At 38.1% G+C, this 27,875-nt stretch overlaps 2 protein-coding genes and 1 non-coding gene across 6 annotated transcripts in view; 2 read left to right on the forward strand and 1 right to left on the reverse strand.

Moving 5' to 3' along the window:
• The first annotated feature begins 831 nt into the window (after window positions 1-831).
• The window catches only part of ARFIP1 (ADP ribosylation factor interacting protein 1), a 120,741-nt gene continuing 93,697 nt past the window's right edge, over window positions 832-27,875 (forward strand). Inside the window, exon 1 of one of the 4 annotated variants that reach the window (XM_053583027.1) lies at window positions 832-982. The gene's annotated coding sequence lies outside the window, so the exon portion shown is untranslated. Of the gene's footprint in view, window positions 983-1,191; window positions 1,243-27,875 lie in introns of those variants that run through there. The other 3 variants (XM_053583053.1, XM_053583036.1, XM_053583045.1) reach the window with 3 other exon arrangements.
• On the forward strand, window positions 13,059-14,744 carry LOC128580736 (septin-7-like). Its single transcript, XM_053583013.1, has one exon. The coding sequence runs from the start codon at window positions 13,119-13,121 to the stop codon at window positions 14,373-14,375; it is 1,257 nt and encodes a 418-aa protein (XP_053438988.1). The 5' UTR covers window positions 13,059-13,118; the 3' UTR covers window positions 14,376-14,744.
• Window positions 23,467-23,573, reverse strand: LOC128592148 (U6 spliceosomal RNA). The gene has a single exon (XR_008381782.1). It is a non-coding gene; the product is annotated as a U6 spliceosomal RNA (small nuclear RNA).

Here is a 27,875-nt window from a genome sequence, read left to right on the forward strand (position 1 = left end):
GATAGATGCAGGCTGAGACCTCAATTTAGGAAACTACAAAGGACTCTGAGAGAAGGAATTGTTCAGCAGTTTCTGTAGACAGTGATCTATTTAAGAAGCAAGGGGGCGAGCAAAGAAAGCAGAGCTCAGACGTCTGGAAAAAGAAAGAGCAGTAAAGTATTGAGATCCACTGTCAGCGAGCGAGCAGAGCAGAAAGTGATCACAAGAGAGAGCATGTAAAAAGCGCCCCGGGACGCCGGGCATGGAGGTCTCGTCTCTCCAAGCACCGGGAAGTGAGGGTGAGGCGCCCGCGACCCGTCCACTCCCTTAACCCTGCATTCTCTCCACCACCCTCACCCCACTCCTCGAGGCTGGAATAACCTTCTTCGCGCTCTCCGGTGGTTGAGAAAGAAGCTTTGGCTCTTCTGTGGTAGCCGGGCGGTGAGCGACGTCCACCTTCACCTTCCCGGCTCCGGCTCACAGGCTGTTGGCGGGATGTCTAACGCCTGGGGTTGGGATGTGTAAATGAAACAGAAGGGACACCGAAGGCTCCCCAAGACCTTCGACTTCTCGAGACCAGAACCGCCAGCCCTCTGCAAGCTCCCAGCTCTGCTCGGTGCCGGGGGACCCGCACACACACCCTCTGCTATTCACTGGCTGCCCGAAAATTACCCGGGCAACGACACCGCCGGAGCCCCGGATGTGGTTGCTAGGGCAGCGGCGAGAGGGGCGGGGCCAGCCTCCTGGAGAGGGGCGGAGGGAGCTTTGTGGGAGGTGCGTTGGCACCATCGAGACGTGGCCGGGGCCGGCCAGATTCAGCGGAGAGAGAGGCCGTCCAGGGCCGAGGACAACGCTACTTCCGGCCTCCTCACTTCCGGCTTCGCTTCTCTAGGTGCTGGTTCTGGAGGCCCGGTTAGAAAGTCGCCGGTGCAAAGTGTCCTCGGTGGTTGGTCTGTGTGAGCTTGTGACAGCTGCAGTTGCTCCCCGCCCCCGAGGATCCAAGGTGCGTGGTGGGTGGGGAAGAAGGAACAGGTCTGGGTCGCGTATCCGTTCATTTCTTGCCAGGGTTGAGGCGATTTATGGGGAGCAGCGGCAGGGATAATCTTCGACTTGAGGAGCGGTCGGGTTCCCTAGCCGACCGGTGAGGGCGGAGCTGCCCCGCCGGGAAAGAGGCGGGGAAAAGATGATGTGAGGTGGCTGCCGGGCGGACACGTTGCCTACGAATTCGCAGTTCTGGACTTGGACGAGGCACTTCTATCCATAGTATGCGATATCTACCCAAGTATTCTTTTGGTTTCTGGTCCTTCATTTCTCTCGTCCCTCTGATTGTACTCCTGAAGCTGTCCATTGAAGGGGTAGGACCAGCCCTTCGAGGGCGGCACCCTGTTGGGAGGGAGGAAAAGGGCTTGAACGATCCAGATTTTTTTATGACAAAAGTGTCGGAGCGAGCCACCTTCAGATTTGGTGTCCTCCAACCTTTATTTTTCTTCTCTCCCTGCATCCCCCACTTCCTCTCTGCAGCCGAGAGAGGAAGGGAGATAGTGATAGTCCCTTCGAGAGGTTCATCTGGCACTGGTGCAGGGCCTTGCCTATGAAATATCCCAAGCCTGACTGTGCTTCTGAGGACGTCCAAGGCATGCTGGAGTTTTGGAAGAGGAGTTGTACTGTTGTCCTCTGGTCTATTTTTATTTGCCAAGTTACTACTGTTTACGCGCCAAGGAAAAGGAAAGAGTTTTTTAAAAAACAGTTTTTACTAGGTGTTTTCCATTTTACTTTATTACTGCTTTGTTTTGTTCTTATCTTCCTTTTGAGCTCTTTGATCTTTACACTTCCTGCAAATTCTTTAAGCCACTCTCTCAGGATTTCTGTCCCTTTCCACACTTGGTTTTCTTTTATATTATATAAATTTTTCTAACTTACTTGGTAAGGGAAAAAAATGGAAGATTTACAAGACACTTCATAAACTTGTTCTTTTGAATGTGTTCATGTCTGCCATTTAATTAACTTCATTGGCATAGAAATGTGCACCAGAAGTGGTTAAGTCAGCCCTCTGATAAGGATGCAGGAATTGACCATTTAATGCTTTTCTCTTAGAGCAACCGCAGATATTTTAATTCTACTTTTCTTCCTTTTGTCCTGTATTTTTTTTCTTTTTGTTTTCCTCGCTCCCTGTGACCAATGCTCTCTTCCAACCAAGTGTAGCACTCATATGAGAAAAAGAAAATGTTTCTAATCTTATTTTCTGGATTAAAATTCCTGTGTCAGTTACCCCCGTTCTTTTTCACATTGATCAGTTAGGTTTCCTTGGATTATGATTTGTCTTAGTCTTAGGTCATGACTTGAGGGCCATGATCTAAGGGTCAGTAACTTATATGACCCACTCCTGAAATTATATGCAGAGTTTTATTTGAGTGCATACCCCCACTCCCCAAAACATGTTTGTGCTTTCTATCAAATTCTAAAAGGAGATATAACTTCCAGATGAATTAAAACCAATACCTAGGCATGTCTTGCTGAAGTTAGTGAAAACAGTTTTGTTTGTGGAGCTGTTATTTTTCCAGGTAAATGGCCTGTTTGGAGACCAAAGACAGTAGAATGCAGGGATTCTAGCTTTCTCTACTTCAAAACTTCAGTGTTTCTAAATGCCTTCCTAGACTTAGAGAAGGAAATGAGATTCCCTCTTTTGGTTCCTGATTTGTGGTTTTGAGGTTTCTTTTTTTTTTTTTCTTCAGTTTTTGGCTAGGGCTGAGTTTGAACCCACCACCTCCGCCATATGGGGCCAGCGCCCTACCCCTCTGAGCCACAGGCGCCGCCCCCCGGTTTTGAGGTTTCTTTTTAGGGATTGCTCTCAGTGGCCAATGCTCTGGAGATTCAGTGGATTTATAAATTGCTGTGCTTATCATTATCAAATACATATTACATATCACCAATCTACTAGGTATAGTTTGGAGTAGAAAACTTAAATTCTGGTTGTACTTTTCTTTCATTTTCTTATTTTTCTTTTCTTTTCTTTTTTTTTTTTTTGAGTCAGAGTCTAACTTTGTCGCCCTTGGTAGAGTGCTGTGGCATCATAGCTCACAGCAACCTCAAACTCTTGGGCTCAAGTGATTCTCTTGCCCCAGCCTCCCAAGTAGTTGGTACTATCGGTACCTGCCACAATGCCCGACTATTTATAGAGGCGGAGTCTCACTCTGGCTCAGGCTGGTCTTGAACTCAGTGAGCTCAGACAATCCACGTGCCTTCGACTCCCAGAGTGCTAGGATTACAGGCGTGAGCCATTTTCTTATTTTTCATTTGAGGTATCTCCCTTAAGCTTTGGCTTTGCTAGGATAGGCAAACAAGATGTTTCAGTAGTGTGGTCCATAAGCCTTTGGTATGTTGCTGCTTATCTTGATAACCCCTTTCCCTTCCTTCTGTATTAGGCTTTTTTTTTTTTTTTAGAGACAGAGTCTCACTTTGTCATCCTTGGTACAAGTGCTGTTGTGTCACAGCTCACAGCAACCTCCAGCTCTTAGGCTTAGGCGATTTTCTTGCCTCAGGCTCCTAAGTAGCTGGGACCACAGGCATCCGCCATAACGCCCAGCTATATATTTTTGTTGTTGTTGTTATAGTTTGCCTGGTGGTGGGTTGGTATATAGGGCCGGTGCCCTACTCACTGAGCTACAGGTGCAGCCCAGGCTTTTTTTTCTTTTTTTTTTTTAAGGCAATCTTGGAACAAAGGTTATTGAGAAAGAAAAAGGTAAAGAGTAAGCTCAAGAGATGTTCACTACAGACAGTGAAGAGGTCTCCATTGCCACAGCAAGTAGGCAAAGAGCCCTGTATTAGGCATTTTGATGATTATTTCTCTCATGAATAAATTGTATTTTTCCAAGCTTACTGTAAGTGTTAAACTGCATATTTGAACTTACTATTTGGTTGTAAAGTGTTTTCTATTGAGGGTTGATGTTCTAAAGGTCTGACACTATTTTTTAATCAAATGGCAACTTGAAGACACCTATCTTGAATAACCAGTTTCTTTTGCTTTTAAGATGAAATAATTTTTCCTCTAACATTCTCATTTGGGGGGGCAGTTGGCATCTTTGGAAAGAATAGGTTGTACTAAGTGTCATTCTAAATTAATGACAAATTCAGAAGATTATATCTAACACCTTAATGTTTATATTTATTTGCTTATTTGGCATCAGGCACTATGCTAAATGCTTTACATTATTATCTATTGCTGCCAGCCACGTTATAAAGCAGCTAAAATCTTCATTTGTATAGATGAAGAAAGTGAAACTAAATGACTAACTGAAGCTAAAGCAATCTGCTCAGAATTACACCAGTGGAGCCAAGATTTGAACTTCAGTTGTCTGACTCCAGACTGTAACTATAGACAGCTTCTGCAGTGCTTTCATTATATACTTTTTGCAATAAGTTGGGGATATCTCACTGGCTGATTTTCTTTCTTTCTTTTTTTTTTTTTTTGTTTGTTTCTTTAGTTTTTTCTTTCCTTTTCTTTTTGTTCTTTTCTTTCTTTTTTTGAGATGATGTCTCACTATATCTTTCAGGTTAGTCATGAACTCTCAGGCTCAAGCGATCTTCCCGCTTCACCCTCTAGAGTAGCTGAGGTTGTAGGCACATGCCACTGCACCTGCCTAAAAGAGACTCTGTCTTTTTATTTCCTTCCTCCTTTTCCTCCCATCTCTCATTCCATTCTCCTTGATTTCTTTGTCTTGGGGTGGATATAGGTAGATGTTGCTGAGTTCTGTTAGCAGTTGATTCCTGAGGAAGGAAGTATAAGGTATCTTTATGAAGTACTTGTTTTCCTGAACAAACGTATTTATTTAAGTGAATAATACTCTGGTTTCCCTTCAGATTGCATAAATCTTTCGCCTTTTAAGTGAATACTCTTCTTCAAAGTAAGGCAGTCTGCTTTGAAATCTACTTGTAGTATTACTGTCAGTTCAGCTTAGACATACAAAAGTGCTAAGTTCTTTCCTGGCTTTATCACTTCACCTTAGTCATCAGAATCTATTTGGAAAAAATCAGATCCTCTCTCAAAAGACAAAGATTTGCCACCCAAAGGGATTTTTTAATTACTGTGAGACCCAAAGGTAGTTGTAAAACTGTCATTTGCTCAAATCTTTTGTAAAACATATGGTAGTATATTTGTCATGTCCTCACCTAAGATTTGTTATTTTTGTATATCTGTGATAGCATTGAACTAGGAGCTCCTTGATGTTCAGGCTTGATCCTTTTTGGTCCTTTGGAAAACAATGACTCATTGCCTTTGGGGTGGGATCTTAAGAGTGACAGAGTTGGTGGTGAGCCCTAAATTGTCCAGAAGAGAGAATTAGTTGGCCAATTCCAGTTTCTGTTAGCATGAGTTAGTGTCCAAGGGCAAAGTTTCCAAACTTTTCTGCATTGTGGCACACAGAAAAAATGATTATAATTGTATGGCAAACGATAGTCAGGCCCTCCCTGGTTGCCGGAAGCGCGTCTGTACTCCATTCTTGGCACACAGGTTGGAATGCTTCTTTGCCCTAGAGAAAAGGAATATGTAACTCTTTAATACCTTTTGTTTGTTTAATCTGTAATAATTTACAAGCACTTTCACATACATTCTCATTTTATTTTTACTCTAATCTTGTCAGATAGACCATATAACATTTACCATGTTAGAATGAAGAAACTGAGGTTTAGGTAATGTGTTATGAATAAAGGACACACATAAGAAAGGACAGATCAAGAATTCAAACCCCAGTGGAAGAGTCCCCGGAGGTTAAGCCAGTGAGTGGCCTGTCATCATCAGCATGGCCAGGAACCCTCCCTCTTGTTTTAGAGTGCTACTTTCAGCATCTAAGGCAGTGCCAGGCACGTAGAACCTCATAATAGTTATTATTTATTGACTGCTCCAGCTAGGTGTTATGCTTTATGGATGCTATCTGTGTATTAGGTTGTCTTATTTTTGATTAACAAATGGAGAAACATACAGAAACCAACAGAAATTATTAGTCCCAGGTTACCCACATTAGTGAAAAAAGAATCACAGGACTCATAACCGAAGTTGTCTGACTTCACATTTTTTTTTTCTTTTCACTGTAGTAACTAGATAATACCATGACACTGGGGATAGAGACTGGGTATCAGTTAAAGTAATGGTAGGGGGATGGTGGTGGTGCTGGTAAGGGAGATAGGCAAGCACTAATAAGTGTTTATCTTTGATAGTTTTGAGGTAGAGTTCTAAAAATGATAGCTGTCTAATAAGATTTATAAAGGGCTTGGGATGCAGCTGGGGTAGAAAAGAAAGTAACTTGGGCCATTGATATTATAGGTACTTCTAACAAAAGGGTTAAAAATGTAGATCATCTTCCTATATGTCTAAATGTTAATTATAGATTATTTCTTAAAGATAAGTTTATAGATGATTTTTATTTTTTCTTTCTGCTTTTCCCAGTTATTGTACAATGCATACTAATTACCTTTAAAATTAAAAGTACAGTATTTTTCATTATTAGAGTGCTACATATTCTTGAAATAAATATTCAAATAATATTATAAACAGATGGAACATAAGTTTCTTCTACTCCTTTAACCCCTTCATCCTCCCCAGACCCTCCCAGTTTGAAAAGTAGGTTTGGGAATCAGATGAAATTTATGAAGAAGCTCTAAACCTATTCTATTACCTACCTTAACCATTAGCCACATGTGGCCATTTAATTTAGTAAAATCAAATACAGTAAAAAAGTCAATTCTTGGTCATACCAGCCACATTTCCATGCTCAGTAGCCACATGTTGCTAGTGGCTACTTTATTGGATAGTGAAGATTTAGAACATTTTCAACTTTGGCTAAAACTTTAAAATGCTTTATCATTGGTGACATAATTACTAGATTATTGAACTACATTTAAAAATCTCTGTGTTCCCCGTGGTGCCTAGCAGTTTTTGTTTTAACTGATGAAATATTACTGCCATGTTCTCTCTTAGTTTTTTCATTTAACTAAATCCAGATGGTCAAAGTCTCAGTCTAATGTTTTTCTTGGCTATTCAGGGATTATAGTTAGCTGCTTTTCTAGGATAAAGATGTCAGCTTTATTAAGGGCATGAGTGTTTTCTGTCCCCCTTGAGCTCTAGATCTGTGTCTTGCTGTGTTGTTGACACCCTTGCTTGAATATCTTAATGGTGTCGCAGATGCAGTATGTAGTTTACCCCTGTCTCCCCACAAGCCCGCACAACACTGGTCCATTCTTTGTTCCTTTTTTAAGTGAATACACCATTATCTTTTCATTGTAAAACCCAGAAAATTAGAATGATCCTTAACGCCCACCCCCTGATACATCCAATGTGTCAGTAAACTTTATAATATTAACCTTACTTTTCTAAGTGTCTGTTGAATTTTTCTAATTCTTCCTATTTCCACTTCTTCCACTTTATTTTATTGTCATTATCTTGCCTGAAACTTCTGAAATAACCTCCTTTCTTGTCTACCCACTTCTGTTTTGGCCCTTCTCTAATCCATTATCCTTCCTGAAGGCACAGTGATTTATTTTGAAACACGTATCTGCTTGTCACTTCCCTCCTCCTTTAGTCCTCTATGGCTTCCCATTGCTTCGAGGATAAAAATAAAACTTTTTAACGATGTTTAGCTCTCCAGCCTCATCTGCTGGCCTTCTTTAGTCCTTTGTACTTGCCTCACTACCTGCCATTTTTGCTGGGCTTTTGCACATGCTTTTTCGTCTGGACTATCTTTCTCTACCTTCACTTTACTTGTTAGCTCCTAATTATCCTTCATACCTCAGCTGAAGTTTTACATCCTTTAGGAATACCTTGACCAGACTAACGTAGCATCATACATTTTCCATAGTTGCAATTTATATTTTCTTGTGGGATTATAAAGTTATTTTTCTCTTCAATGGCCTACAAACACCATGATGGTAGGACCACATCTTCTTTTCATTTTTAGCTCATTATTGAATCCTTAGGCTCTAGCTCAGTGCTAACACCTAAATATTGACTCAATGAATTTCCAAGTTGATGGTATTAAAGATTTCAGTTCATGGAGCTTTGTTAAAAGATTTTGAACATGAATTTTTATCGAAATGTAGTTAAAATAGTAATCCAATAAAACTAATCAAAAAATCTGAAATTTGAAGTGCTACAAAATCTGAAACTTTTTAAAGCTTGCAGTGATGGTATATGTGGAAAGTTCCACACCTGACCTCACATAATATGGGTCAAGGCCAAAATGTACAACATACAGTTTTCTTCAGCATTCCAAAGAGAAAAAAGACCCTCCCAATCCCCTTCAGCCTCATTATATCTTTTATGCACACTCTCAAATTATCCCCTACATGCACATCCATAATAAAATGGCATGTCTCTGTATGTAAGAAAATAGTCAGTTATTGCTAGCGTATAAATTCAGAGTCGGGAATAGCAGTGATGCCATACAGTCACAGACTGTCCCCGAGTGGCTGTGATAGTGACACCTTTGCTTTCAGATGATTCAATGTACATAAATTTTGTTTCATACAAAAAATTATTTTAAATATTATATAAATGTTTTATTCAAATTACCTCAGTTTCCCCAAATATCCCTTTTTCTGTTCCAGGATACCATGTTACATTTAGTGGTCATATGTCTTCTTGGTTTTGACAGTATCTCATATTTCCTTGTTTTTGATTACAAGTTAATAGTTTTGAAGATTACTGGTCAAGGCCGGGTACAGTGGCTCACTGATTTAATCCTAGCACTGGGAGCCCAAAATGGACAGATCGCTTGAGCTCACAAGTTCGAGATCAGCCTGAGCAAGAGTGAGACCTTGTCTCTAAAAATAGGTTCATCTTATATGTTCCCTGCTCCAGGTCTAGAGTCAGGGTTTTGTGGCGGGCACCTGTAGTCCCAGCTACTTGGGAAGCTGACGCAAGTAGATCACTTGAGTCCAAGAGTTTGAGGTTGCTGTAAGCAATAACACTATGGCACTCAACCCCAGGGCGACTGAGTGGGACTCTGTCTCAAAAAAAAAAAAAAAAAAATTTCTGGTCAAAGGATTTTCTAGACTGTCCCTCAGTTGGGACTTGTCTGATATTTTTGTCATGATTAGATTGAGTAATGTATTTTTATTTATTTATTTTTTTTGTAGAGACAGAGTCTCACTTTATGGCCCTCGGTAGAGTGCCGTGGCCTCACCCAGCTCACAGCAACCTCCAACTCCTGGGCTTAAGCGATTCTCTTGCCTCAGTCTCCCGAGTAGCTGGGACTACAGGCACCCGCCACAACGCCCGGCTATTTTTTTTTTTTTTTTGGTTGCAGTTTGGCCAGGGCCCGGTTTGAACCCGCCACCCTCGGTATATGGGGCCGGCGCCCTACCGACTGAGCCACAGGCGCCGCCCTAATTTATTTTTTTTAGAGATAGAGTCTCACTTTATCGCCCTCAGTAGAGTGCTATGGCGTCGCACAGCTCACAGCAACCTCCAGCTTCTGGGCTTAGCCGATTCTCTTGCCTCAGCCTCCCAAGTAGCTGGGACTACAAGCGCCCGCCACAACGCCCAGCTATCTTATGTTATAGTTTGGCAGGGGCTGGGTTTGAACCCACCACCCTTGGTATATGGGGCCAGCGCCCTACTCACTGAGCCACAGGCGCCGCCCTTGAGAGGTTTATTTTATATGATTTTAGGAATTTAGTAATAGAATTAAAGTAATTCTCCAGTTAATACCAATTGCAGATAACCTGTTTGATCTTAGAATGAAATCAATGACAACAAACTTAAAAACAGATAGCCACCTCGGATGGTTTTTGGTTGACTTCATTGCTTATATTCTGGAGCTCAGCTAGCAATCTATGATGAATTAGGCCATAGTACACTGAATAACTTAGAGTTTATTTACTGGTAGTTTTCCTTTCAGAGAGTAATTTAGTTTTGAGGGTCATATCATTTTACTTTTCATTGATTTCTCTGTATCACACTGTGAATGGGGAAATTAAACAGACTTTTCCAAACAGTTAATTTCTTTTTCTTGGTGAAGAGTTGATTCTGGTGGCAGGGCTAGGCATAGCCACAGTTGAATATCTGTTAAGTTGACTTTTAAATTGTTTCTCATTACCACATATGATTAAGAATTAACTATATTTTGTCAGGGCGTTCTACTTTGTGAATTTTGTAGACTGATGTGTTCATCTTAATGAGTAACTTGAACTGAGTTTATCAATACCTAAAAAGACTTGTAGGTCTATAGCAAAATAGCTTTTATATATACCAGGTAGCTGTTAACATAAAGACAGAAATATAATATGAATCATTCTGTATTATATTAGGTCTTTTTATTTTGTTTTTCTGTTTATGAAAAATGTGATATGCTTTGAACATACTGTGGTAAGCCATTTTCAGTTCAATATCATTTGCATTACACAGTAGAGAAAATAATTTTTTTTCTGTTAGGAAAACTATTATAGAACACAAAATTGTTTTATTATTTTATATTAGTTGTTTCATTATATTTATATTATTTTTAGCTCTAAACATGGAGTTATTTAATGGAGTCATTATATACAGGGTGTCCATAATTTTAAATTGCACATGACCTTTATGGACACCTTGTATTTTCTTTTTTTTTTTTTCTTTTTTTTTTTGAGACAGAGCCTCAAGCTGTCGTCCTGGGTAGAGTGCTGTGGCATCACAGCTCACAGCAACCTTCAACTCCTGGGCTCAAGTGATTCTCTTGCCTCTGCCTCCTAAGTAGCTGGGACCACAGGCGCCCGCCACAAAGCCTGGCTGTTTTTTGGTTGCAGCCATCATTGTTGTTTGGCGGGCCCAGGCTGGATTTGAACCTTCCAGCTCAGCTGTATGTGGCTGGCGCCTTAGCCACTTGAGCCACAGGCACCAAGCCAACACCTTGTATTTTAACTCAATTTTTATTGTAAACAGGTCAGTTCAACTTGAAAATTAATGTTGAATTATGAAATTAAAAGAAGTCTTTGACAAATTTCAAGTTATCTTGATAAGCACTATTTTCTGAATATAAGTAAGCCTATTTTTATTGGCTGTCTTTCAAAATCCAGTAGCTTTCTGGATGTCATAAAGATGTTGAATTAGATGTATAAGTTTCAGATTAAGTGAGAGCTTTATTATAGTTTATAAAATATATTTTTCTATTCAGAACTCAGGGCTTTTTTAGGACCTACAAATAAACTGACCCCCCAGCAACATCAATTCTTGGTGTTCAAAAGGTTAACAATCTTTTTTTTTTTTTTTTGAGACAGAGTCTTACTATGTAGCACTTGGTAGAGTGCTGTAGTGTCACAGCTCACAGCAACCTCAAATTCTTGGGCTTAAGCAATTCTCATGCTTCAGCCTCCCAAGTAGGTGCCCACCACAACACCTGGCTATTTCTTTTGTTTTTTTGTTATTGTTTTTTAATGTATTGTTTTATTATTGTTTCATTGTTATTGTTTGTTTATCGTTTTTTTATTTATTGTTTCGTTATTGTTATTGTTTAGCAGGCCCTGGCTGGGTTTGAACCCACCAGCATAGGTGCATGTGGCTGGCACCCTAACCACTAAGCTACGGGCGCCAAGCCATCAAAAGGTTAATAATCTTTAAGTTAAATAAAATGTGCCATTATTCAACAGAAAGAATGTATTTTTTTCTTTTAACTTCTAACAAATTCTGTATTTAATGTTTAAATAGCATGGAAAAAAGATATGGTGATATAAAAATGTGGGGAAATTTTGGCTAAAGAAAATTAAAAATTAATTTCAAAATAAGTATGTTATTATGGTAAAATAAAAATACTAAGATGTACCAGTCTCTTACTGTATACCAGTGAACATGACAAGATGGGCAAATTCCAATGGCTTTCACTCAAAATGAAAGAATAGAGCCATTTTCTTTAATCCTTACCATGGTAACCAGTCTCTAGGATTACCAACAACTTAACAGTTTAAGAAAGATCACATCAAAGCAAGCCCAAGTTTCCTAATTTTTGGTCTTAATGTTCTCTGTTTGCCTCTTTACTGTCATCCTTGGCTCACCAGTCAGAACGCCTTGTTTCCATATATTATTTTAGTACATCTCAAATTTCTTTTGCTGGCGTACCTGTAGAAAGGATAGTAACTCTTTGGACATTTCATTGAAGACTCATATTTTATAAAAATTCAGTAAATTTCTCTTAAAGTTTATGTGTATTATTTTAGTTAAACAAATTTTGCTTTAGAGTCCATCATATCATTTCTATTTTAATTAAAAAGTATAAATTCATCTTTCAGTATGCTGTGTCCTGTTCATCCTGTTTATGTCTGTCCTGTTTATATCTGCCTTCCTGTGTCTTGGGCACGCCTTCTATGTTAAATGAGTACCTTAATTTGGAAAAGTCAAGTTATGATTTGTGTTCAACAGCACTCCTCCCATAGGTCCTTTAGTATTAGACTCTGAGTCTTTAAACAGTGTTGTTAGAAAGGTGTCGTTGTGAAGGTGTTTTTAATTTTCTTCTGGTGTTCGTGGAGTCTTTTGTTCCCTCTTATCGTTAGGAAGCCTGGCAAACTTCCTACCCTCTCCTGAGTTCACGTAGAATTGTAGAGTATGAAATTCTCCCTCATTAAATCTGGCAAAAGTTCTTAAGTGGTTTCCTTCTGTATATATTATCTATTTAGTTTATAGAGGTCAGAGTGTAATTTCTATAATAAAATCTGCCACAGTTGGATGAATTATACTTTAGATGATATTATTTATGCATTTTAATAAATGCTAATTAGTAATTAACATTATAGGACTTTGATTCTTACACATATTAGTTAATGAATACCTTTGGCAGATTTATGAACCCCAGAGATGCCTTGAGGCAATTTTGGCCTCCAATATAACTGGCCCGTGAAGTCTGAACATTATTGGTAGTTTTGTAGTAGTAATTTATCATTCTTTCTTAAAGACACTTTTTAATGATAATTGAATTCATGTAAAGGTCAGAAAATGTATATCTTAAACAGCACAAGTTATAGTGTTTTAAATCTTGTCACGCCCATGTATTTTAAGTTATCAAAGTTATAAGCAAGCAGACCTTTCCCCTTCCCCAAAAATGAAGTAGATCATAGCACCTTAAGAATGTGAATAACAGGCGAGATCCGCTGCTGCTGAGGAGAGGAGCGTCAACAGCAGCACCATGGTAGCTCAACAGAAGAACCTTGAAGGCTATGTGGGATTTGCCAATCTCCCAAATCAAGTATACAGAAAATCAGTGAAGAGGGAGTTTGAATTCACACTTATGGTAGTAGGTGAATCTGGATTGGGAAAGTCGACGTTAATCAACTCATTATTCCTCACAGATTTGTATTCTCCAGAGTATCCTGGTCCTTCCCATAGAATTAAAAAGACTGTACAGGTGGAACAGTCCAAAGTTTTAATCAAAGAAGGTGGTGTTCAGTTGCTGCTCACAATAGTTGATACCCCAGGATTTGGAGATGCCGTGGATAATAGTAATTGCTGGCAGCCTGTTATCGACTACATTGATAGTAAATTTGAGGACTACCTAAATGCAGAATCTCAAGTAAACAGACGTCAGATGCCTGATAGCAGGGTGCAGTGTTGTTTATACTTCATAGCTCCTTCTGGACATGGACTTAAACCATTGGATATTGAGTTTATGAAGCGTTTGCATGAAAAAGTGAATATCATTCCACTTATTGCCAAAGCAGACACGCTCACACCAGAGGAATGCCAACAGTTTAAAAAACAGATAATGAAAGAAATCCAGGAACATAAAGTTAAAATATATGAATTTCCAGAAACAGATGATGAAGAAGAAAATAAGCTTGTTAAAAAGATAAAGGACCGTTTACCTCTTGCAGTGGTAGGTAGTAATACTATCATTGAAGTTAATGGCAAAAGGGTCAGAGGACGGCAGTATCCTTGGGGTGTTGCTGAAGTTGAAAATGGTGAACATTGTGATTTCACAATTCTAAGAAATATGTTGATAAGAACACATATGCAGGATTTGAAAGATGTTACTAATAATGTACACTATGAGAACTACAGAAGCAGAAAACTGGCAGCTGTGACTTATAATGGAGTTGATAACAACAAGAATAAAGGGCAGCTTACCAAGAGCCCTCTGGCACAAATGGAAGAAGAAAGAAGGGAACATGTAGCTAAGATGAAGAAAATGGAAATGGAGATGGAGCAGGTGTTTGAGATGAAGGTCAAAGAAAAAGTTCAGAAACTGAAGGACTCTGAAGCTGAGCTTCAGCGGCGCCATGAGCAAATGAAAAAGAATTTGGAAGCACAGCACAAAGAATTAGAGGAAAAACGTCGTCAGTTTGAGGATGAGAAAGCAAACTGGGAAGCTCAGCAACGTATTTTAGAACAACAGAACTCTTCAAGAACCTTGGAAAAGAACAAGAAGAAAGGGAAGATCTTTTAAATTCTCTATTGACCACCAGTTAACGTATTAGTTGCCAATATGCCAGCTTGGACATCAGTGTTTGTTGGATCCGTTTGACCAATTTGCACCAGTTTTATCCATAATGATGGATTTAACAGCATGACAAAAATTATTTTTTTGTTGTTGTTCTTGATGGAGATTAAGATGCCTTGAATTGTCTAGGGTGTTGTGTACTTAGAAAGTAACACCTCTAAGTACCTTTCCTACATATTCTTTTCCTTTTTTTATTAAACAGATATCTTCAATTTAATGCAAGAGAACATTTTACTGTTGTACAATCATGTTCTGGTGGTTTGATTGTTTACAGGATATTCCAAAATAAAAGGACTCTGGAAGGTTTTCGTTGAGGATAAATTGCCATAATATGATGCAAACTATGCTTCTCTATGATAATTATAATACAAAGGTTCCATTCAGTGCAGCATATACAATAATGTAATTTAGTCTAACACAGTTGACCCTATTTTTGACACTTCCATTGTTTAAAAATACACATGGAAAAAAAACCCTATATGCTTACAGTGCACCTAGAGCTTTTTTATAACAACCATTTTTTGTTTGTTTGTTGTTTGTTTTTGGATACTTTAAATATACATTATTCTCATTTAGTGCCCTCTTTAGCCAGAATCTCATTACTGCTTCATTTTTCTGTAATAACATTTAATTTAGATATTTTCTATATATTGGCCCTGCTAAAATAGAATATAGCATCTTTCATATGGTAGGAACCAACAAGGAAACTTTCCTTTAACTCCCTTTTTACACTTTATGGTAAGTAGCAGGGGGAAAAATGCATTTATAGATCATTTCTAGGCAAAATTGTGAAGCTAACGACCAACCTGTTTCTACCTATATGCCGTCTCTTTATTTTACTAGAAATGGGAATCATGGCCTCTTGAAGAGAAAAAAAGTCACCATTCTGCATTTAGCTGTATTCATATATTGCATTTCTGTATTTTTTGTTTGTATTGTAAAAAATTCACATAATAAACAATGTTGTGATGTAAAAAAAAAAAAAAAAAAGAATGTGAATAACATAGTTTTGGTCCCTATATATGTAATTCTCAGATATTTGATTTCATGTTTCTCTATCTGCCTTTAGTATTTGGTCTTTTCTAGAGCTGAATGATAATGATTTATAGTAGTCCCTGCCTGAAATCCTGGATAGTACCTAGCCCTATGTATACAGTAAAGGATTAACCACGACTAGTAATAAAATAGAACAATTATAAGAATATACTTGTCTGAGTCCATTTTTGTTTTTCTAATTTAAAGGAATACCTGAGGCTGGGTAATTTATTAAAGAAAAGAGGTTTGTTGGCTCATGAATTCCATAGGCAGTACAAGAAGCATGGTGCCAGCATCCGCTTGGCTTCTGGTGAGCTCAGGGAAGACAGTATGTGCAGACATCACATGGACGGGGAGGGAGAGATGGCAAAGGAGATTTTAACAGCCAGCTCTGCTGGGAAATAATAGAGACTCACTCACCTCAAGGGCACAAAACCATTCATGAGGAATCTGCCTTAATGATCCAAAAACCTCCTATTGGACCCACCTCCAACGCTGGGATCAAATTTTAACACGAGGTTTGGAGGGGGTCACATATCCAAACCATACCAACACTGTGATAAAAGTTATGTGAATGTAGTCTATCTCTTTCTCTCAGAATATTTTATTATACTGCACTTACTCTTTTCTTTCTTTCTTTCTTTTCTTTTTTTTTTTTTGAGACTGAGCCTCAATCTGTTGCCCTGAGTAGAGTACTGTGGCATCACAGCTAATAGCAACCTCCCACTCCTGGGCTCAAGCGATCTGCCTCCGCCTCCCAAGCAGCTGGGACTACAGGTGCCTGCCACAACACCCAGCTATTTTTTGGTTGCAGCCGTCATTGTTTTTTGGCAAGCTGGGCTGGATTTGAACCTGGCAGCTCAGGTGTATGTGGCTGGTGCCTTAGCCACTTGAGCCACAGGCGCCGAGCCTATTCTTTTTCTTGTGATCTCTTGATCTGTTCATTGAGATGGCTGCTAAGTGACTAAGGGTGATGGTCATTATGCTGTATATGTATTGGATGGAGCTGGATAGTGTGAGATTTCATTATGCTACTTAGAAGGGCACAGAATTTAAAACCTGTGAGTTGCTTTGCATTTGATATTTTTGGACCACTGTTGACAGTGGGTAACTGAAACTGTAAAGCTAAATTGTGGACAGCAGGGGTGAAAGGGTTACTAGTATTTTCTTAGTTTATGCTGCTGTTCAGCACAGGCAAGCAAATGATAACTCCTATTTCACAACATAGTAAAAGGTAGCAAAAATGAACTGCCTTAGATTACTTCCATTTTTCATTTCACTCGTCACTATCTCTACAGGTTCCTTCTTCCTTTCATTCTGGCCTCAGTATGAAGACTTCTGTATATATTAGGGATATTAGCCTGTTGTGGTATTCTTTCTTCTGTCTAAAGGGTAATTCCTCTACCTTTGCTCAGAATTTCATACTGTTTTTTAAAAACTCATATTTTAATCTAATTTTAGACTTGAAGAAGAAAAATAGTGCACACTGAGAGTTCCCTTACATTCCTCACCTCATTTCCCCTAATGTTAACATTTTACATAACCATAAAAAATAAGAGAAGGAAATTAATGTTGGTTTACTATTATTAATTAAACTTCAGACTTCATTTGAATTAAACTAAATTTGCAACTGCTGTTCTTTTTTGGTTCCAGGATCCTATCTAGGACCCTACACTGAGTTTAGTTATTCTTCTGTAGTCTCTTACAATCTGTAAGTTTTGCACACTTTCCTTGTCTTTCATGAGTAGGACTGTTGAAGAGTACTGATCAGTTACTTCTTAGTGTCTGTCAGTTTGAGTGTGTCCAATGTTTTCTTATGATTTTACTGAACTTGCTGCAAAAATGATGTTAAGTCTTTCTTAGTGCACTGTATTAAGGGGTGCATGATGTTGATATGTCTTATTAACTTGTGATTACTTGATCACTTGGGTGCTGAGTTTTTCCACTGTGAAGCTAATATCTTTCCCTTTTTTAATAGATGCATACCTTGTGGGAAGTACTTGTTTTTCCTCAAACTTTTGCCCTCTGATTTTACCATCTGTTGAGTGGATCTTGGCTGAAGACTTTTTGGACTTTGTTAGGGATCTTCCTCCTCCTGTTTTTTACCTCACTGTTGTAGTTTGGATTGACCGCAGTTTATTTGGTAACTTTCCCGTGTTTCCACCATTTTACATTTGCAAAGAACGCTGCAATGTGTATATGTTTTTGTATAGTTGGAGATGTATTCCCAGGGTAGATTCCTAGAAGTAGAATTTCTATGGCCAAACATAAATGTATATGTGATTTTGTTAGGCATTATTAAAGTTCCTTTAAAAATGGTTGTGCCTATTTGATCAACAGTGTATGAGAGGGCCTGTTTCCCTGAAATCCTCCTTAACAGAATGTTTTGTCATACTTTAAACTTTTTGCCACTCTAATAGGTGAGAAATGGTGTTTCAGTGTTGTTTTAATTAGCATTTTTCTAATTTTAAGTTTGAGCACTTTTTATATATTTGAGTACCCTTTTAGTATCTTTTTTTGTAAACTGAGTTCAGGCTTTTTCCCTCTCTCTTATTTTGGCCCCTTCCCCCTTTTGTTTTTATTTTGTTTGTTTGTGTTTGAGACAGAGTCTCACTTTGTGGCCCTGGGTAGAGTGCTATGGTGTCATAGCTCTCTATGTTATGACATAGCAATTTTAGACTGTGGGGCTTAAGTGATTCTCTTGCCTTAGCCTCCCAAATAGCTGGGACTACAGACACCTAACACAACGCCCGGCTATTTTTGTTGTTGTTGTTGTTGCAGTTGTCATTGTTGTTTTAGCAGGCCCAGCTGGGCTGAGTTTGGACCTGCCAGCCCTGGTGTATGTGGCCGGTGCCCTACTCACTGAGATATGGGAACCGTTTCCCCTTTGTTTTTGAGACTTTTGTATATATTAGGGATATTAGCCTGTTTTGATATTGTTGTAAATATTTATTTCATCATAGTTTTTTTTTGTTTGTTTGTTTTTGGCTTTGAGTATACTCTTTGTTGTACAATTTAAGGAATTTTTATGTAGTTGGCTTGGCGCCTGTGGCTCAAGTGGCTAAGGCGCCAGCCACATACACTTGAGCTGGCGGATTCGAATCCAGCCTGGGCCCGCCAAACAACAATGATGGCTGCAACCCAAAAATAGCCGGGCGTTGTGGCGGGTGCCTGTAATCCCAGCTACTTGGGAGGCAGAGGCAGGAGAATCGCTTGAGCCCAAGAGTTGGAGGTTGCTGTGAGCAGTAGTAATGCCACAGCACTCTACCCAGGGCGACAGCTTGAGGCTCTGTCTCAAAAAAAAAAAAAGAATTTTTATGTAGTCAAATTATTAGTACTTTCTTTTATTGTTTCTGTATTCTGAATCAGAATTAGAAAACTTTTCCCTATACTGACTTTAAAGCACAGTTCACTTGTGTTTTTTTCTAGTGCTTTTTATGGTTTCATTTTTTACATCCAAATTCCTAGTCTATTTGTAGTTTTTTATGCATGGTGTGAGATATAGGACTAATTTTATATTTTTTCCAATGGCTATCTACTTTTCTTGGCACCATTTATTAAAAAGTCCATCTGTACTTTGGTGATAAGTGATGGCACTTCTATTATATTCTAAATTTCTGTGTATATTTGGGTTTAATTCTAGAGTTTATTGTGTTCCACTTATCTCTTTGTTCCTCTTTCTCTTTGTTACTCCCACACTGCTTTAATTATAGATGATTATTGATATTTATGTTTTAATGTCTGATAAAGGTAGTCTCCCTTGTAGTTTTCCTTTTTTAGTGTTTTCTTGGCTATTCCTCATGTTTGAGTTTCGTTATCAACTTTAGTGTCATCTTGCCAAATTTTATAAAACAATTTGCTTGTATTTTTATGCCTTGCATTGAATTTATAAATTAACTAATGGAGAAATTAGCATCTTATAATGTTGTCATCTTATCTAAGAGTAGGGGATATCTTTTCATTTGCACAAGTCTTCTTTCTTTGTAAAATAGAGTTATGTATAGACTTTATAGTGCTGTCATGAGGGTTAAAGGAGACTACACACATAAACACATTTATAGTGGGTTTTTGCACATAGTAGGCCCTGAGTTAATGCTTTGAAAGACTTATTTTGAAACTTATTTTTTTTAATTTCTGAGATCTTTTCCATTTTAATTTTAACTGTGGCTTTAATCCAGGATATGCTATATAATGAGAAGTCTGAAAAACAAGTACAGTAGTAAAGGAATAGAGACATGATGCCTAGGGGGCGGAGTTGGGGGGCTAGCTGCCTAGTCTGGTCCTCAAAATTAGTTTTCATGTTTGTGAATTTATCTTCATTTCAGGATCTGGATCCCAGCTAATAACCCAATCTGATCAATACGCAGCCAGAGACCCACATTAAATAAGTTCACAGAGGCTGTTGTATGTAACTAGAATGCTGATTTATTAATCTCCTGAAAGAAATTCATTTGTTTCATAGACTAAAAACATTTGAGTCACCCAGACTAGTGTGTTCCCTGAAGGCAGCCTCTCTGGACCTGTGAAAAACCTGCGTGAGTTGAGAATAGTCCCTGGCTGATACCAAGAAAACAGGGCTTCAGTCCTATAGCTACAAGGAAATGAATCTTGCCAATAAAAAGAGGCTTGAAAAGAGGACGCTGTGCTCCAGATAAGAACATTGCCAACCCCTTGATTTCAGTCTTAATGGAGAACTCAGCCATGCTGTTCCAGACTTCTGACCTATAGAACTGTGAACTAATAAACGGATGTTATTTTAAGCTGCTAAGTTTGTGGTTACACAGCAGTAGAAAACTATGGCTCGTATAGACCAGTGATTCTCAAAATGTTCCCCAGCTGGCAGCAGTATTATCTAGGAACTTATCAGAAATGTAAATTCTTGGGCCATAAGAATCTGAGGGTAAGGCCTCCTGCTCTGTATTTTAACAAGCCTTCCAGCTAATTTTGAAGCATACTAAAGTTTGAGAACCACTGAAGTATACCATGTTTAAGTAGACAAAGGCAAACTTTACCTGTGATTCAACCTTGCCTATCTTTCTATAGTAAACCAACATCTTTTCTGACTGGTACACTCTTTCTTTGGGTATGTTAATAATACCTGTTATTTAGTTTTACAGTCAAGTAAGTCTTTTTTGATTTGTGATCATACTCTTTAAGACAATTGTGTAAATTTCCACTGTGATTCCATTGTTTACTGATTTGTAGTTTAAGGAAAAGATCTCATTTTCATTTTCCTCATTGACAGATGCCTCACTTTTGTTCCCTTGCAGTATGTGCATTATGTCTAGTAAAAGAATAATGTGTTATATCTAAATATTTACATTTTAGCTGTGTGTTGTCACACTCTCAACTCAGAAATCTCAAAGTCAATTTCAACCATCAGTGTCTGCCTTCCTAAATATATTAAAATATATATAGCACCCTTCCTAAATATATTTAAAAAAAAAAAAAAAGGCTTAGAAGAAAGAGGCTTAAACTCCAAGCTATCAAGAGACTTAGTTTTCAGTTTAGGTTCTAACGTGGACTTTTGTGTATACATTTTTTTTACACATTTCCCATTTATATTTTTATTTTACGATTCATTTATATTTTCCTATGTAAATGTATATATGTATGTTATTATTTTTATTAGTTGCAGAGTATTCTATTAGAGAAAGCCTAGCAGATATATATTTTTTTATTATTTATTTAAGAATATTATGGGGGTACACATGTTTTGGTTACATAGTTTACTTTTATATATTTTAAGTCAAAGTTATAAATGTGCCCTTCACCCAGAAAGTTTGTGATGTACCCGTTAGGTGTGAATTTATCCCTTTCTTCCCCCCTCCCACCTATTTCAATTCCATTGAGTTTTGCTCCCATATGAGCACTTAAAGTGTTGATCCCCTAGTTCCAATTTAGTGTTGAGTACGTGTGGTGCTTATTTTTCCATTCTTATAATACTTCACTTAGGAGAATGGTCTCCAATTCCATCCAGGTTGTTACCAAAGATACCAGATCATCATCTTAATTTATGACTGAAGAATTTCATGGTATACATATACCACAGTTTATTAATCCGTTCATGTATTGAGGAGCATTTGGATTGTTGCCACATATTTGTGCTTGTGCTGCTATAAACATTTCAGGTACAAGCATCTCTTTTATAAAATGTCTTTTTATCCTTTGGGTAAATGGCTAGTAGTGAGATTACAGGATCAAATGGTAGTTCTACTTTTAATTCTTTGAGGTGTCTTCATACTACTTTCCATAGAGGTTGTACTAGTTTGCAGTCCCACCAACAGTGGGAGTTCCTTTCTCTCTGTATCCACACCAGCATCTGTTGCTTTGAGACTTTATAATATGAGCCATTTTCACTGGGGTTAGGTGATATCTCATCATGGTTTTTTGTTTGTTTGTTTGTTTTGAGACAGAGTCTCACTATGTCACCCTGGGTAGAGTGCTATGGCATCACAGCTCACAGCATCCTCCAACTCTTGGGCTTAAGCGATTCTCTTGCCTCAGCCTCCCAAGGGGCTGGGACTACAGGCGCCTGCTACAACGCCCGGCTATTTTTTGGTTGCAGTTGACATTGTTTAGCAAGCCTGGGCTGGGCTTAAACTCGCCAGCCTCGGTGCATGTGGCTGGTGCCCTACTCTGAGCAACGGGTGCTGAGCCTCTCAGTATGGTTTTGATTTGCATTTCCCTATTGATTAGAGATGTTGAGTGTTTTTTGCATGTGTTCATTGGCCATTAGTCTATCTTCATTGAAAAGTTTCTATTCATGTCTTCTGCCCATTTTTTAATGGGATGCTGTGATCTTCTCTTGTTCATTTGTTTGAGTTCTTTGTAGATTCTGGTTATCAACTCTGGATATGTATCATGCAAATATTTTCTCCCATTCTGTAGGTTGTCTGTTTGCTCAGTTGATTGTGGTCGTTGGCTTTGTAGTAACTTTTTACCTCGATCAACTTCCATTTGTTTATTTTTGTTATTGCTGTGATTGCCATCAGGGTCTTCATAAATTATTTGCCTAGGCTAATATCTGTAAGAGATTTTCCAACCTTTTCTTCTGTTTCTTCTTATAGTTTCATGTCTTAGGTTTAAGTCTGTTGTCTATTATGAATTACTTTTTTATAAGTGATGAGAGGTGCAAGTTGTGTTTTAGTCTTTTCCAGTCTATCTCATTTTCCAGACACCATTTATTAGATAGGGATTAATTTCCCCAGTGTATGTTTTTGACTGTTTTGTCAAAGATAGATGGCAATAGGAGAATGGTTTCATATCTGTCCTGATTCATAGGTTTACATCTCTATTTTTATGCCAATACCATGCTGTTTATAGCCCGAAGTCTGGTAAAGCGATGCCTCCAGATGTGTTCTTATTATGTAAGATTACATTAAGATCTGTGAAAAATGACGTTGGTATTTTAATGGGGATTACATTGAACCTGTAAATCACTTTGGGTAGTATAGACATTTAAACAGTGTTGATATCATGAATATGGTATGTTTTTCCATCTGTTTACATCCTCTGTGATTTCTGAGTGTTTTAGAATTTTCTTTATAGAAGTCTTACCTCCTTTGTTAAATATATTCCTAAGTATTTCATTTTCTTTGATGCTACTGTGAAGGGTATTGTGACTTTGATTTGGTTCTCAGCTACTGATTTCTGCACATTGATTTTATAACCGGAAGCATTACTGTATTTATTTATCATTTCCAGGTGTCTCTTGGTTGAGTCTTTGGAGTTTTCTGTGTATAAAATCATGTTGTCAACAGAGGGTAATAGTTTGACCTCTTCTTTCACCATATGGATGCCCTTGATTTCCTTATCTTGTCTGATTTCTCTGAGCAGGACTTTAGCACTATGTTGAATAAAAGTGGAAATAGAGAACCAGGCAGCCTTGTCTGGTTCCAGTTCTAAGCAGGAATCCTCTCATTTTTCTCCATTCAATATGATATTGGTTGTGGATCTGTCATAGATGGCTTTTATCATTTTTTTTTTTTTTTTTTTTTTTTAAGATATGGAACGCTTCACGAATTTGCGTGTCATCCTTGCGCAGGGGCCATGCTAATTTTCTCTGTATCGTTCCAATTTTAGTATATGTGCTGCCGAAGCGAGCACTGGCTTTTATCATTTTTGAGATGTTCTGTCTATTCCTATATTCTTGAGTGTTCTTATCAAAAAAGGGTGATATATTTTGTTGAATACTTTTTATTGAGCATATTTGTATCTATATTCATAAGAGATATTGGTCTATAATTTTCTTTTTTTTTTTTATGTCCTTTCCTAGCTTTGGTATCCAGGTGATATTTGCTTTGTAGAGTTGGGGAGGGTTCCTTCCTTTTCAAATGCTATGTAATAATTTCTGTAATATAAGTACAAATTCTTTGTAGGTTTGGTGAAATTCAAGTGTGAGACCGACTGGTCCAGGATTTTTTTTATTAGAGGATTTGTTATTGTTGCTTCAATTTGGATGCTTATATTGGTCTGTTCAGAAATTCTATTTACTTCTGGTTGAGTCTAGGGAGGTAGTATGATTCCGAGAATTTGTACATTTCCTTCACATTTTCAAGTTTATGAGCATAGAGAGTTTTTTTTTTTTTTTTTTTTTTTTTTTGGCCGGGGCTGGGTTTGAACCTGCCACCTCCGGCATATGGGACCGGCACCCTACCCCTTGAGCCACAGGCGCCGCCCTGCGTAGAGAGTTTTATAGTATTCAGTGGTAATGCTTTGTATTTCTGTGTATGTTGTTTCTCTTTGTTCATTTTTGATTGAGCTTATTAGAGTCCTTTTTGGTTTGTGGTTAATGTGGCCAAAGGCTTGTCAATTTTGTTTATCTTCTCAAAGAACCGACTTTTTGCTTTATTAATCTTCTGTATGATTTCATTTAGTTCTGCTCTGATCTTTGTTTTTTCTTTTCTTCTGCTGGGTTTAGGATTAGTTTGCTCTTTTTTCAGTTCCTTAAGGTAATTTATTAGATTGTTGATTTGCAACCTTTCTGACTTTTGCATGTGGGAATTTAAGGCAACGAGTTTTCTTATCAGGTATTTTTCTTAATTTGTTGAGGCATGTTTTTGTGGCCTAGGATATGATCAATCTTGGAGAATAATACATGACCTGATGAGAAAAACATATATTTAGTAGTATTGGGATGAAATATTCTGTAAATGTCTGTTAAGCCCATTTGTTCCAGAGTCATGTGTAAGTCTAGTGTTTCTTTGTTTATTTTCTGCTTAGAAGATCTGTCCAGTTCTGTCAGCAGAGTGTTGAAGTCACCATCTATTGCAAAGCTGTTCTTTACCATTTTATTTAGATCAAGTAGGATTTGCTTTATAAATCTGGAAGTACCTGTGTTAGGTGCATAAATATTTAGGATCGATATGTCTTCTTGTTGAATTGTTCCCTTTACCAATATACAATGATCATCTTTATCTTTCTTTACTTTTGTTGCTTTGAAGTCAATTCTTTTTTTTAAGACAGTTTCATTTTGTTGGCCTTAGTAGAGTGTTGTGGCATCATGGCTTAGAAAAACCTCAAACTCTTGAGCTCAATTGATTCTCGTGCCTCAGCCTCCAAAGTAGCTGGGACTACAGGTACCCCACCACAACACCCAGCTATTTTTAGAGACGAGGTCTTGCTCTGGCTCAGGCTGGTCTCAAACCTGTGAGCTCAGGCAATCCACCTGCCTGAGTGCCTCCCAGAGTGCTTGGATTACAGGTGAGAGTCACCATGCCCAGCCTAGAAGTCAATACTTTTTGTGATGAGAATTGCTATACCCACTTTCTTTTGGTTTCCATTTGCATGGGATATTGTTTTAACCCTGAGTCTGGATGTGTCCTGTGAGTTAGGTGTGTTTCCTGGGAACAGTAGATATTTGGCTTGTATTTTTTAAATCCATTCAGCCAGCCCATATTTCTTCAGTGGAGAGTTCAAGCCATCAGATTTGCTGAGAGACTTGTTAATTGGGTGGATTTCTGTTTGTCAAGTTATACATAGGACTCTATTGCTTTGTTTTACATTAGGCTGTTGTGGTATCTAGGCTTTGACCTTTAGTTTCTGGGTAGTTTTATGCTGGTAAGAGTCTATCATGCTGCTCTGTGTATCCCACAGATCTGAGTACTTCTTGCAGGGCAAATTTGGTTTGACAGATTTCCTCAAGGCTAATTTAATTTCTCCATCACATCTGAAACTTTTTGGGACACAAAATTTTAGGCTGACAATTCTTCTGTTTAAGAAGACTGAACATCCTTATTTTGAAGATCCGTATTCCTTTCTGGCTTGTAAGGTTTCTACTAATAAATCTGCTGTTATCCTGGATTTTCCTTTGTAGGTCAGATGTTGTTTACATGTAGTTGCTTGTAGAATTTTTTCTTTCATTTTGACTTTGACCACATTACTCTGTGTCTTGGAGATGGTGTATTTGCAGTGAGTCTTTCTGGAGTTCAACGACCATCTAGTATCTGGATGTCCAAAGCCCTGGTGATGTTTGGGAAATTTTTTACAATAATATCGTCAACTACAGTTCCCATGCCTTTAGCACTTCTTCTTCCTTGGGCATACCTGTGTAATTCGTATGTTATATGCTTTGCATAGTCCCAAATCTCCCTGAGGGAGTGTTCTGCTTTTGCTCTCTTCTGCCTGTTTAAATGACTGGGCTAGTTAGAGAGTCTTGCCTTCAAGGTACGAGATTCTTTCTTCACAGTTTAGTCTGTTGCTGAAACTTTCCTCTATATTTTGAAATTGCCTGAATGCCTCTTTTAATTCTTTAATTAGGCTCCATTATATCTTTCCTAATATTGTCCAGTTCTTTGGTAACATTTTCATTAATTTACTAAAACATTTCTTGGGCTTCTTTATCTTCAATTCCATTCATTTTTTTGCCATCCAGATTTTGAATTCCATTTCTGTCATTTCAATAAATTTCTTTATACAATAGAACCTCTATAAGTTGACCACCCAAAGGGACTGTAACAAACTGGTCAAAATACAAAGGTAATCAACATAAGGAACTAGGCCTACTGTACTGATATGTACATATGGTGCATGCCAGGTCTATGAAAATTAGGTCAGTTTAAGGAGGTGGTCAATGTAGGGAGATGGTCAACTACAGAGGTTCTGCTGTAGTTGGAATTCCCTGCTAGCAATATAGGTGTTATTTGTAGAGGATTCAGGATTCTTTGTGATCTAAAATAGCTTGGCTGTTTATCATGTGGCAAAGCAGTGTTGTAGTTCTATGTAGTCCTAAGAAACTAGATAGTTATGTTTCTAGTAAGAAACTGTACTTAGTTTATGGATTTCATTTTTTTTGTGATTAGTTTTCTGAATCTATACTGTTGAGAGATGATTACAGGAAGTTTGGTACAACCCAGCCAATGATGGGATTCATAATAATAAGTAAATGAAAATATTCTGTTATTGATTTACCACTGTGAGTTTTGTCTATATGAATGTCACTCTTACAGATACTAAACTAGAAATTTCCTGTTCAATAGAGAGTTAAGCCTGGATGACAGTGATCTGAAGGAAACCAATGCCAAGTAATTGATCATTCAGGTTTGTCTGTAAATTAACATTAAAATTCATGTTTGGTATTCCCTTTGTTTTTAGCCACACTGAAATGTGTCACATCCATAGGGAATATTGTAATTTAAAAAAGAAAGGCCAGGTGCTTGAACATAAACTGAATTTATGTCCCATTTTAAAAGCTTATATGAATTTATAGTTATCCAAAGTAGAGTATTTTGTCACTTTAAACTCCTCACTTATTAATATGCTACTAATTTAAATCTGCTTTTTCAAAATTTATGGGCAAGTTTTATTTATACTAGCCATTCATTGAGGGCATATGAGGTGCCAGGCATTGTATTGGTTTTGCATATATAATCTCATTTAATACTCCAAAAATCCTGTGGAATTCTTCTCTTCATTTTATACATTAGGCATCTGAAACTTGGAAGGATTGACATAGCTGTTAAGGATCTATGGAAAAGAGTAAATTTAAGAGACTAAATAGAAAAAATAATATTTAAAAGTTGAAGTGAGAAATTGGGGAAACAAATAGTATATTTTTTTTTTTTTGTAGAGACAGAGTCTCACTTTATGGCCCTCGGTAGAGTGCCGTGGCCTCACACAGCTCACAGCAACCTCCAACTCCTGGGCTCAAGCGATTCTCTTGCCTCAGCCTCTCGAGTAGCTGGGACTACAGGCGCCCGCCACAACGCCCGGCTATTTTTTGGTTGCAGTTTGGCCGGGGCCGGGCTTGAACCCGCGACCCTTGGTATATGGGGCCGGCGCCCTACTGACTGAGCCACAGGTGCCGCCCCAAATAGTATATTTTTAATAACAATGGCAACAAAACAAGCAAAGAAGTTATGCTAGATGTTTATTAGTTTATTTTGAGATTATAGTATGAATTCTTCTGTC

The sequence above is a fragment of the Nycticebus coucang genome, chromosome 1 (genome assembly GCF_027406575.1).
Source record: "Nycticebus coucang isolate mNycCou1 chromosome 1, mNycCou1.pri, whole genome shotgun sequence".
In the NCBI taxonomy this organism is placed as follows: domain Eukaryota; kingdom Metazoa; phylum Chordata; class Mammalia; order Primates; family Lorisidae; genus Nycticebus; species Nycticebus coucang.